Source organism: Ochotona curzoniae, unplaced genomic scaffold, assembly GCF_017591425.1.
Source record: "Ochotona curzoniae isolate NIBS_2020 unplaced genomic scaffold, NIBS_Ocur_1.0 contig_899, whole genome shotgun sequence".
In the NCBI taxonomy this organism is placed as follows: domain Eukaryota; kingdom Metazoa; phylum Chordata; class Mammalia; order Lagomorpha; family Ochotonidae; genus Ochotona; species Ochotona curzoniae.
Window position 1 is genome coordinate 1,684,262 of NW_024466605.1, and position 12,451 is coordinate 1,696,712.

The 12,451-nt window shown below is 57.4% G+C and overlaps 1 protein-coding gene across 2 annotated transcripts in view; it reads right to left on the minus strand.

The window, feature by feature from the left end:
- ANK1 (ankyrin 1) overlaps positions 1-12,451 on the minus strand; it is a 165,275-nt gene that overhangs the window by 37,025 nt on the left and 115,799 nt on the right. For both annotated transcript variants that reach the window (XM_040994165.1, XM_040994166.1), the window contains exons 4-16: positions 10,234-10,332; positions 9,519-9,617; positions 9,108-9,293; positions 8,311-8,409; positions 8,029-8,127; positions 7,759-7,857; positions 5,502-5,699; positions 4,606-4,704; positions 4,258-4,356; positions 3,759-3,857; positions 907-1,104; positions 670-768; positions 294-392 (exon numbers count right to left, since the gene is read on the minus strand). In XM_040994165.1, coding sequence (XP_040850099.1) covers positions 294-392; positions 670-768; positions 907-1,104; positions 3,759-3,857; positions 4,258-4,356; positions 4,606-4,704; positions 5,502-5,699; positions 7,759-7,857; positions 8,029-8,127; positions 8,311-8,409; positions 9,108-9,293; positions 9,519-9,617; positions 10,234-10,332 — 1,572 coding nt within the window. The remainder of the gene's footprint in view (positions 1-293; positions 393-669; positions 769-906; positions 1,105-3,758; positions 3,858-4,257; positions 4,357-4,605; positions 4,705-5,501; positions 5,700-7,758; positions 7,858-8,028; positions 8,128-8,310; positions 8,410-9,107; positions 9,294-9,518; positions 9,618-10,233; positions 10,333-12,451) is intronic.

Here is a 12,451-nt window from a genome sequence, read left to right on the forward strand (position 1 = left end):
TGTGGGCAGCCTGGGAGGTGCTGCGTGTGCAAGAAAATGATACAGCGAAGGCAGACTGTGCCCATGGGGCCGTGCCCTGATGTCACCCAAGGGTGTCCACTTAGAGCCCTTCCTCTGCAGCTGGCTCTCTCCACCATGGATGATGGGGCCCAGGTTTGCACGCCCTGCAGTGCCCGCTGGGTCCTCTGCCCAGTCCTTGGTGGACACACACACACCGCAGTACCCTCTCCCGCCTGCAGGGGGCAGCCTCCCTCCAGCGTGTCCTGGGCTGGCCCCCTGGGCTTGCTGCTTACCCAGGCAGGGCTGTGCGGGGAGCCGCCGCGGGGCAACAGCAGCTTGACGATGTCCAGGTTGTTGTGGTGGACAGCCACATGCAGCGGGGTCAGGCCATTCTGCAGGTACAGAGCAGACAGGAGGCAGTGGCCTTCACTCCGGCCATCCCCGTCCCTCCCCACAGCCCTCCTTTGTCTCCAATTCTGGTTACAAATGTGTCTGTGCGGCTGGCCTCCACCTGGAACCCAGTCCCAACCCAGCTCCACCTCTGCTTTCTGCATCCCCATGCTCCCATGAAGTCCACGGGGATGTGAGCAGGCAGCTCCGTAACTCCAGCAGCCGGCCGTGGCCCCAAGCAGCCCCTGCATACTGACCTAGACTGAGGGGCATACTCACTTTCCCAGCCGCGTTGGGGTGTGCGTCCCGCTCCAACAGCAGCTCGGCCACCCGAACCTTGCCATACTTGGCAGCCACGTGGAGAGGGGTAAATCCTTTCTGAGGACAAACACAGCCAGTCAGGACCCGTGGGAGCTGGAGCCCATGGGTGTCTGCCCCATCCCGGGTGCCCCGGTGGCCACAGCAAGATGAAGGCGGGCAGGCAGGCAGGACAGGCCCCACTGGCTGGAACTATACCTTGGTCATGCAGGCCTGTGACGCTTCCTTCTCTAGGAGGGCCAGAGCTGCCTCCACGTGGCCCTCGCGGGCGGCTACGTGCAAGGGCGTGTGGCCGGCTGTGGTGGCCAGGTTGGGGCTGGCGCCGTTCTCTAGCAGCAGCTGCACCATGCTGGTGTGGCCGATGCGGGCGGCGCAGTGAAGCGGGGTCTGGTCATCCTGTGGGGACACGCGGCCGAGGTGGCTTAGCCAGAAAGGGCCCCCGGCGGCCCTTGTGCTCCCCCAGATGACTGCCGACAGCTTTGGAGGGCTGGCCCAGGTCAAAGCCAGGGTCCAGGCACCCACCACCTGTTGCCTCCAGGAGGTGATGGGAAAGCATCAGCAGAAAGCTGGCATTAGAAGCCAAGGCTGGGGCCCAGATCCTGGCACCTCTGTTACGGGGCCTCACTGGAAGGAAGCACAGGAACTGTTGACGTCACTGAGCCCAACTGCTGGCTTTACCTGAGAAGGAACGTGGGGTCCCAGAGAGGTCCCCAGACCTCCTCCAGGCAGCACAGCTAATAGAAGGACGACCCTAGAACAGACTCAATCTCCGAGTTTGCTGTACGTGACTTGGTCCTGGCAGTTACCTTCAATATGGCCATCATTTCTGCTGACTGGCCCAAAGGCTCAGGCCTCCCATCTGTAGAATGGGTGTGACATCATCTTTCCCCAGGAGGCTTAGGGTGAGGGCCAAGCGGATGCTGCACACGGAGTGTCACACACCACAGTCCGGCATCCAGGGACTGCTGGTGAAGCGTGGGCAGCAGCCATGACTGTGCTGGTGGCCAGCCAGGCCCGCTCGCCTCCCACTTTGCTAAATCCCGACACGCAGTTCTGGGGCCGGTGCTGCGTGGAGAGTCCTGGCTCCTCCGCTCTGATCCAGCTCCCGATTGATGTGCCTGGGAAGGCGGCTGGTGTGGTCCAAGTGCCTGGGGCCCTGCCCATGTGGCAGACCTGGTGGACTCTGGCTCTCAAAATGAGCCTGGGACGGTTCTGGCTGTTGTGGGCCATTTGGGGAGTGGATAAAAGATTCTCTCTCTTTCTAACTCAATCTTTCAAAGAAATACATCTTAAAAACAAAAAAAGATGGGTCCAGCACTGTGGCATAGCAAGTAAAGCTACCAGCTACTGTGCCACCATCCCATATGGGCACTAGTTGGAGTCCTGGCTGTTTCACTTCTGATCCAGCTCATGGATGTAAGTGGAAAAACAGAGGAGGATGGCCCAGTGCTTGGGCCCCTGAACTCAGATGGGAGACTCAGAAGAAGCTGCAGGCTTCAGCCTGACCAAGCCCCAGCTGTTGCAGTCACTTAGGGAGTGAACCAATAAAGATCTCTCTCCCTGTCTCTCCTTCTCTTTTTCTCTGTAACTCTGTTTCTCAATAAATAAATACATAAATAAAATAAAACTAGGAAGATGCCTTATAGGTTGGTGCGATGACTCAACTGGCTAATCATCCATCTCGTGGTGCTGGAATCCCACATGGGCATCGATTCATGTCCCGCTGTTCCATTTCTGATCCAGTTCTCTGACTGTGGCCTGGGAGAGCAGTGGGGGATGGCCCAGAAGAAGCTCCAGGCTCTTTGTTTCAGCCTGGCTGAGCCCCAGTTGTTGCAATCACTTGGGAAGTGAACCCGTTGATTGGAGATCTTTCTCTGTCTCTCCTTCTCTCTGCAAATCTGCCTTTCCAATAAAAATCACTTAAAGAAAAGATGCCTTGTGGGACACTAATTTCTTTTTTTATTAAGCATTAATTTTTATTGGAAAGTCAGGTATACAGAGGAGGAGAGACAGAAGGATCTTCTGTCAGTTGATTCATTCCCCAAGAGGCTGCAACTTGCTGGAGCTCCAAATCTGGGAGCCAGGAGCCTCTTCCGGGTCTTCCACGCAGGTGCAGGGTCCCAAGGCTTTCCCAGGCCACAAGCAGGAAGCGAGATGGGAAGCGGGGCTGCCAGGAAGAACCTGGATATGGGATCCCAGCACATCCAAAGCGAGGACTTTAGCTACTAGGCCACCGCACTGGGCCCTGGGACACTAGTTTCCAGCACTGGAGAGCCTGGGAGCAAGTCGTAGCTCTGCTTTTGAACTCTGCTTCCTACACAGGCACATGTACCGAGGCAGCAGCTGGGGGCTCAGGAACATGGGCCCCCAACCCTAACTGGGATGCAGTTCCCAGGTACTGGCCCTAGTGGACACTTAGAACATGAACAAGCAATCCCAACATTCTGTCTCCTTTCTTCTTCTGAGCCTTTCATGTAAAAGGAAACTCAATAAAAAAAAAATTTTAAATATAAATACAGTTCCAATACAGAAAACCCTTATGGGGAGGGGTAGGGGTTGGCATTGTGGCAGGGTGGGCCAAGCAGCTGCTTGTAGGGTACAGGGTGGGCTGGCTTGAGTCCTGGCTGCTCCACTTTGGATCCAGCTCCTTGCAAAGGTGTCTGGGAAAGCAGCAGAACAGGGCCCAAGTCCTTGGGTTCCTGTCACCCGTGTGGGAGACCTGGATGGGGCTCCTGACTTCAGCCTGACCCAGTCCTGAATGTCAGGGCTATTTGGGGAGTGAATCAGCAGACAGAAAGTTGATCTCTCTCTCTCTGTGTCTCAAGTTTTGGCTTTTAAATAAATAAATAGTAACCCCCCTCCCCCCAAGCTCCTCTGGTTTCCTTAAAATTCCACAGGGGGGCAGTCTGCTCCTTCAGTGTAAGCGGCGCCATCAGTGGCGCCCTCAGCCCGCCCACTCCTGCCACTCCTGGCTGGGCCAGTGGGCTTCCCCTGCCACTTGCCCTGCTCACACCCCCACAGTCCCTCCCTCCCTGCCCCCCACAACCCACCTTGGCCTTGGCATTGACTTTGGCTTTGTTCTGGAGCAGGTATTTGGCCACCTCCGTGTGTCCTGCCCTGGCCGCCATGTGCAACGGGGTCTCCACTTTCTGCTCAGGGAAAGAATGGCAGGACCATCAACGTCCACAGCATCCCCTGTTGTCCCCCAGGACAGCTGTGCAGGGTGCCTGTCCACAAGGTGGTCTGGGCCAGCAAAGCTGCTCCATGACCCGCATACGCATGTGAGTGGGTACATGTGTCTATGCATGTATGTCCATGTATGCATGTGCAAACTCCTTCCAAATCCCAGAGCTCAGGAGCAGTCATGGCCATCAGTGCATTTCCAGGGAACGCAGAAGCTCCCAAATATTGTCCACAATCCAAAATGATTTACCAACACACACACAACGCAGAAGGCGTCTGTGAATAACCGGGTTCTCTCTGAGCTGCTCCCTGGGTCCTCCCATACCCCCAGGATCTCTGCCCTGGGTGCCCTGGCCCTGTCCTTACCACATTGGAGACATTGGGAGATGCTCCCCGCTGCAGGAGGTTCTTCACGATGGGCAGGTGGCCCATGAAGGAGGCCACGTGCAGCGGCGTCAGGCCGGACTGCAACAGACAGGGGTGAGGTGAGATGAGTGCCCCCTCCCCCGGGAGCAGGCACAGAGTGCTGCCTGGCCTCTGGATCCACCAGGTACACCTGCCTCAGCTTCCGGGGACTTCAAGGGTAGGAAGCGATCACTCCAGGTCACCCTGGGGACCACTCCTTTAAGCAATCCAGACACGTGCACTTGGGGAGTCCCACTAAGTGCCCAGCGAGGATGGCTGGAAGCACGACCCCAAGCACAGTCTCCCTACCTCGGTGACCGCATCAATGGAGGCTCCTGTCTTGAGCAGCAGCTCCATGACCCGGATGTGGTTCTTCTTGCAGGCGATGTGCAAGGGGGTAAAGCCATTCTGCAGGGGCACAAAGAGAAGGAGACGGACATGCAGGGGCTGACAGGCAGGCCAAGGACACCTGGAACCTCAGCCCTGTTCCGACAGGTCCCCTAGAACCAACAGAAGGCTCAGTCATGCTGGCCTCTGGCCACTGTCCTGTGAACCATACACCAAGTACATTCTGGCATGTGCTTGAGAGATTCTTGTTAAAAAATGTATCATGGGGCTGGGATCACGGCACAGTGGGTTAAACCTTGGCCTGAGCTGCCGGCATCTCATGTAAGCACCAATTGGAGTCTTTGTGGGCCACAACTATGTCCTTATACAGGACAAAACATTGCCCTTGATGCCAGCGGTCTAACTGGCTGAGGTTGATGCATGGCAATGATTGTTTCTGTGAATGAATGCTGTAGGGCACCTGCCCCCTCAGTGCGCCTCCTCAAGGGCTTGGTGTGGAGTGGGCAGCAGGGAGGGGAGCCAGGGCCACAGGAGCACCCCGCGGGGCCCCAAAGCAAGCCAGGCGGTGCTGGCCTTCAGCTCCGGGATCAGTGGTCACGTACGGTCAGAGTCCAGGCTCCCAGGCCCAAAGCTACCTCTGCCCTCCGCAGACTGTTGGCAGGCGTGGGAGGCAATGCCCAGCTGGATATGGCCAGCGTGGGGTGGCACACTCAACCCTTACTCCACCCAGGACCCTGTGTCACAGCAGCCCCCTTGGGCAACTGCTCCCACTGCCCATGGCGGGAGGCTGGCACACAGCCTCTGGCTTTCTCTCAACCTCAGTGCCCCACCAACCACTCTAGTGGCCTGCCACTCACCAGGGCTCTGGAGTTGGGTTTGGCACCTTTGTCCAAGAGGACCTTGGCCACCCGGTGGTGGCCGCAATGGGCTGCCACGTGGAGCGGGGTCAGGTGGTCCAGGGTGATGTCGTCAATCTCAGCGTTGTATTGCAATAGAAGTCGGACACAGTCGAGGTGGTCTCCCTGAGCCGCCATGTGGATTGGGGACAAGCCATTCTGGGAGAGCACAGGGGTGGGACAGAACGGGGCACTCAGGATGGTCCCACCACCCCTCATTGCTTCCTGCCGTGACGCTCACATTCGGCTCCCAAGTGGCTGAGCCAGACCTCAAGCCCTTTCCCGCCATGAACGCCCACAGCTTCCTGGAAGCCCTCCTGGATCAGCGCCTTCTCAGAAGCTCTCATTATTCAGACAGTGTCATTACAGCCTCCTTCTTGGAAGGGTGAGGGAGTGTGCCTTCTCCCCTCCTTTAGGACCACCTGGCAGCTTGCAGCTGTGCCTGCTGTCCCTTCAATGCCCCCCGGAGTCCCACCAGCATGCGTCTTGCTTTTTTTCTGCCATTTCTTAGCATGGTTTGGGCTGTGTGAACACTGGCCTTGCTTCTTGCCCCTCCACAGGAAGGTGCACAAAGGCATGGGATAAGCACATAGGAGCTGACTACCAGAGGCTCCAGGCTAAGGGGCCGGGTGGCACAGTGAGTAAAGCCGCCACAGGCCACCCCTGCATCCCATATGTGCTGTCAGTTCAAGTCCTCGCTGCTCCACCATTATTCTAGCTCCCTGCAGACATACCTGGGAAAGCAGCAAAAGATGGTCCCTGCTACCCAGATGGGAGACCTGAAAGAAGCTCCTGGCTCCTATCCCAGCCCTGACTGTTGTGGCCATTGTGGGAGGATGAATCACCGGATGGAAACCCTCTTTTTCTTTATAGCTTTGCCTTTCAAATCCATTAACTAATCTCAAAAAGTACAAAGCAGTGACAGGTGAATGGAGTCTCTTCCCCAAGCCTGAGATGGCTTGCGGAAGTTGGGTATTGCAGAAAAACTGTATGTAGGGGCCAACTTGTCTTGCACCAACACAAACTTGTCTTTTCATCTGCTTCTCCAGGAATAGCTCACTGCAGCACCTCTCTGTTCACTTATCAGGGGGGTTTACTCTTGCAGGTGTCTATTTATTTATTAGATTTGTTTATTTTACTTGAAAGTCAGAGAGAGATCTACCTGCTGGTTCACTCCCCAAATGACCACTAAGGTCAGAGCTGAGCTGATCCGCAGCCATGAGCCAGGAGCTTCTTTCAGGTCTCCCATGTTGGTGCAGGGTCCCAAACGCTTGGGCCATCCTCTGCTGCTTTCCCAGACACATTGGCAGGGAGCTGGAAGGGAAGTGGAGCAGCCGGGACACGAGTAGGTACCCATATGGGATTGCAGTTGCCATAGGTGGGTTAGTCTGCTATGTCATGGTGCCGGCTGTTTGTGGGTACTTTGGAAAACATGTCTTGAGCAGTTACCCTAAACAGGCCTAGCCTAGAGGGGTGGGTTTCTCCAAACGATGAAACAGGGGTGCAGGGCATAGGACAGACACATCCTGTCAGAATCATGTGGTGTGCCAGCCGTGGTTGGAGGCTGTCTCTGCCTGGCTGCTGTGGCCTTTTGGGGATGGAAGGGGATGAAAGACGGATGTGTGTGTGTGTGTGTGTGTGTGTGTGTGTGACTCTTTGTCTCTAGCTTTCAAATAAATAATAAATAAATCTTAAAATACAATCACACAGCCACTGCCAGGGAGGAGGGTGAGGGCAGCACACAGCGACCTGCAGCGGGGTGGCCCTGGGAGACTCTGGCCTCTGAAGGGGCTAGACAAGACCTCTCCTTCTGTCCCTAAGGGCTTCACTGCACTGGGGCTAGGCCCTGAGGTCTTCCCACAGCCCTGCATTCCTGCCTCTTTGGAGTGAGGAGAGAGCAGCAGCCGGTCACTCCAGCCACCAGCACCTGCACCTGCGCCCACCGTGGCACCTGGCCCACGGTTGTGAGCTGATGTCCTGCCTGCTGCATCCTGTTAAACTGTCAGATCCCGAGAGGCTTCAGACCTATCTCAGGGAGGCCACGCTGGCCTCGATCTAGATTGGAATTAGAAGCCTCCCCGGGGCCTCTTCTTGCGCGAGCAAGCGTGGTCCTAGCTCCCCTGGCGGTGGCAGAGCTGGAGCTGACCTAGATCCACCCCTCTCCTCCCGCTGGCTAGTCCGTGGTGGGAGGGGATGCAGGCTCGGGGAGGACACACACCTTGGTTTTGGCTTGGATGGGCGCCCCGTGGTCCAGCAGAATCTCGGAGATGCGGACGTGCCCGTTCCGAGCTGCACAGTGGAGAGGTGTCAATTCGTCCTTGAAAAGACAGAGCCATGGACACGAGGCCCCGAGGGCGGCTGTCAGACGCTGTGTGCGGCATGGACAAGCACGGACACACGCGCGCTCCGGGATGCCAGCTCAGCCAAGATCCCGCCACAGCCCTGGCCCCGGGGGCCACCTGCCACCGGGGAGCTCACTGACACCCACCTTGGTCCTGGTTTCTATCTGGGCCCCGCGGTCCAGCAGAAGCCGCACCATGATCACGTTCCCCCTGCGAGAGGCGATGTGCAGTGGCGTGATGCCGTTCTGCAGAGGGTAGGGGGAGAAGAGCAAGGGTGAGATGAAGCATCCGGCCGTGGTCCCCTCTCACCTCTGTCCCATCCTGCTGTTCTCTTCTGAGACCACCCTCCCAACAGTGAGCTGGCCAAGGGGATACTGGGGCTGCTTCCAGACCCCCGCGGCAGGTGCACAGGTAGGGGCGGAGGTTACCTGTGGTGTGAAGTTGACGCTGGCCCCCCTATTGAGGAGTAGTTGGGCCACGTTGAGGTTCTCGTAGTGGGCTGCGATGTGCAGGGGGGTGAATCCCGTCTGGACAGGGAGAGGGCAGCGGTCAGACATGACAGCTCTGAGCCCACTCAGGGTGGGGGAGGGTTACCAGGACCCCACAAAGGCAGTGGCATCCGCCGCCAGGGCCCAGGGCTCCCAGTGACACCAACAAGCCCCAGACTCCAAGGGTCGTTCAGGGACAGACTGAATGAAGGAATGAATGACCCTCCCTGCAGTCCACAGTGTTCATCTGAGAGACTGTTGTCCCACCCCTGCTTGATAATCGTTCTGTTCCAGGGCCTCCACCTGACCCCAAGCCAGTTCCCCAGGAGCTGGGTGCAGTGGGGGCTGTGAGAGTGACAGTGCACGGGGCGCCCCACTGGGGATAGCTTGGCCACAGCAGGGTCCTGACACATCAGCTCCAGGGGGCCGTGTGTCCAGCTGACCTCTGCTCTGCTCCACAACTTTGTCTCTTCCTCTCAGTCACTCCTTTTACCCCAGGGGGAGCAGGCAAGGGGCAGAAAGTGTCCAGAAGCCCCTGAATTCCCTTTGCACTCTGCCCAGAGGCCCCCAAGGCCTGGAGCGGTCCCGGAGACAGGCTGGGACTTCAATGGGCACAGAAGACCACTCCAAGGCTCGCTCTCTGGCGCCTGCCTAGACACCCTGCGCCAGCGACCTCTCCTCCCGTCTCCGAGCTCCGCCCCTCCCTCTCCGGACCCCGCCCCTCTGGGCCCCGGCACCTTGGAGAGCACGTCGGGGTTGGGGTCGTTCTGCAGCAGCACCGCGGCCGTGCGGGTGTCGTCGTTCCGGGCAGCGATGTGCAGGGCAGGCAGGCGCACCTTGCCTTTGGTGCCGTAGTTGATGAGGTGGGCCACCACGTTCTCGTGGCCCTGCTGCAGCGCCACGGCCAGCGGGGTGAAGCCGTCCTGGTGAAGGGAGGGGAAGCCCAGCTCACCAAGCACTTCCCGCCAGTTCCTGCCCTCTGCAGTCCTCCCCTGCAGCCACCGCCTCCCAGAAGCCCTCCTTTCTGCAATGACTTCTCAGCTTGCTGTGGCTGGTCCTTGGGAGCCCCTCGCCTCACTCCCCCAGTCATCGAATGGTTCATTCCTCGAGCACAGCCCGCAAGACCCTTCCCCCAGGTGGTTCCTTACTTCTGTGGCCACATTCTGGTTAGCTCCGTTATCCAGCAGGAACTTCACCACTTCCAAGTGGTTCTCTTGAGCGGCCATGTAGAGGGGGGTGAAGCCTTTCTGTGGACAAGGAAGGGAATTCTTGAGAGGCGGAGATGAGCTTGGGCCGGAATCTGTCCCCTACCACCCCACCCCTCCCTGTCCTGGCTTCACCCAGCCCCAGGCACTAGGGAAACTTCTCGTCATGGCATGCTGGCCTGGCCAGAGGGATGGGCCAAGGGGAGGGGGCCGCTTTCCATGGTGTCCACTCTGTCCTCACACCATACCATGATGCCTCTTCCTCACTGTCCCAGGCGCGCGCACGCACACACACCCACACCCACACACACACACACACACACACACACACTTTCTCTCCCTAAGTAAACCCAAACAAAGTCCAGGCTTTGGCTCATCCACCCCATGCCCATGGGGCTTGCAATCACGCCACTGCATCACACTTAGAACATGCAGTCTATGCAGGGAGAGGGCCGGGTGCCCCATGCTTGTTCTGCAGACACGATGTCAGCAAACCCACAGGGGGTCTCAGCAGGTGCATTGGCACAGTGGCCGGCACACCCTCCCGAGCTCGGGGCAGATACAGCAACCAGTATGGTGACTGCGCAGCCAGTGAAGACGACAGGGCTGCCCATATGGTGACTGCACAGTGAGTGAAGATGATCGGGCTGCCCGTTACCTGCGACTGTGCGTTGACGTTGGCGCCATAGTTGACGAGCTCCCGGACCACCTCGTCCTGACCCGCCAGGGCAGCGATGTGCAGGGCCGTGTTCCCTTTCTGAAACACATGTGGGAAGAAGGAGATAGCAGGTGGCTCACTCAGCCATCAAAAAGGCTTTGGGCACCAGGAGCTCGTGGAGCTACAGAGTCCAAGTTCCAGCTGTTCTGCTTCCCAGCCAGCTCCTTGCTGATGCACCTTGGGAAAGCAGTGGAGGATGGCCCAAGTCCTTGGGACTCTGCACTCACGTGGGAGACCCAGAAAAAGCTCCCGGCTCCTGGCTTCTGCCTGGCTCAGCCTTGGCCAATGCAACCATTTCCAGAGTGAATCCATAGATACAAGATCTCTTCCTGTTTCTCCCTCTCTCTGAAATTGTGCCTTTCATATAAATAAATATTCAAACAAAAATAAAAGTGTGTGCGTTCAGGGGATCTTCTTTATGGCTCAGAGGGCTGGAGGCACGTGTGTGTGTGTGTGTGTGTGTGTGTATGTGTGTGTGAGCCATCGCACGGCCTGAAGCAGCTGTGTAATGACCCACAGCTGACCACACTGAATGTGCTGTGGGCAAACCTCTGCAAGGGTCCCCAGGTAAGCCAGGCAGCTGTGCACTTCCGACTCCTCTAGGCCCTAACTGTGCAAAGCCAGGAGGGAGCCCTCCCATAGCCTGGAGCCTACACGTCCCCCGCACTCAGCCCGCACCCAAAGCGCACCAAGGCAATGACGGAGTCAGAGGGTGAACCGGACACCAGCCAGAAAAGGAAAGTGTGAACACAACAGAGGGAAAACACACAGAACACCATCTGGCAATGGAGAACACAAAGACTGTGTGCAATATCAACATCAGAGATACCGCCAGCAAGGGCTCACCAAATAAGAGAGCAGAGAAACGTCAGAGATTGAGCACTGGAAGGCAGTGAGGTAGTTTTAAACTTGGCAGGGGCTGGTGTGGTGGTATAGTGTGTTAAGCCAACACCTGTGATGCTGGCATCTCATGTGAGTGCTGGTTCAGGGCCCAGCCCCCTGCGAATGCACCCAGGAAAGCAGAGGAAGATGACCCAAGTGTTTGGGTCCCTGCCCCCTTTTGGGAGGCTCAGATAAAGCTCCAGGATCCTGGCTCTGGACTGGTCAGCTCTGGCGTTTGAGGTCATTTGGGGAGTGGATCAGTGAATAGAGAATCTCTGTGTAACTCTGCCTTTCAGACATAAACGACATAACTCTTTTCCGTTTGTGTTTTAAGAAAAGGCTCCACTAGAAGTAAGGACCAATAACGGAGACCAAGGCTCGATGCACACTTTCTTGGGATGCTGTACATGCAGGACCGTCAACACTGCCCGTTTCTAGCCCACTGGCCTCCCTGCAGTGGGTGTGTATGCTGGGCGGGCCAGGGACACAGGTCCCACGGGAGCTTCTGTGGGTCAGGTGAGTAGGAGAAAGGCAGTTACCAGCAGGTCCTGTGTGTCTGAGCTGAGCAGCCACTCAAACGACAGAGGACAGAGACCACACGGGAGAGCCACTACACCGTGCTGAGCCGGTGAGGATTCCTCTTGTCCTGAGTCCTTAAATGACCCGGCACTCGCTCGAGTCCAAGGCACCTGCCGTGCCAGGTGAATGTGTGTGGGGGAGAGCTGGCACTCGGAGCTCCCTGTGATGTGTTCCTGTCACCTTGTTCAGGAGGTAGCATATCGTGGCCACACCCCCATAGGCCACATGCGTCACCATGCCTGATATGGGGGCGAGGAGGACCCTGCAAAAGAGCTATGGGGTTCCCTGGGCGGTGCACACACACATGTGCAGGTACACACACACACACACAGAGCATACAGGAACTAGCATGGAGTGGGCGAGTGCTGTCTGCCCCCACTGTGAGGGAACTTGGCAGGAAGCTAATGTCTGCCTTTTGATCCACAAATGAAGGAATGTCTCCATTTCCAGGGACTCACAGAAGGCAGGCTGCGTGGACACCGGCTGAGAAAATACAAGTGGGGAGGGGGAACAGATAGACTTCCCACCAAGACAGGGATGTCGTCTGTGTTCCATGAAGCACGCAGGAGAGAACACACTGGCTTATGCAGACACTCTTTCTCAGCACAGCTTAGCCACCTGGACAGGTAGGTTTGGGGATCCCCCACACATTTTCCAAATAGCTCTCATACTTGGAAGATTCACTGCAAATCCCAAG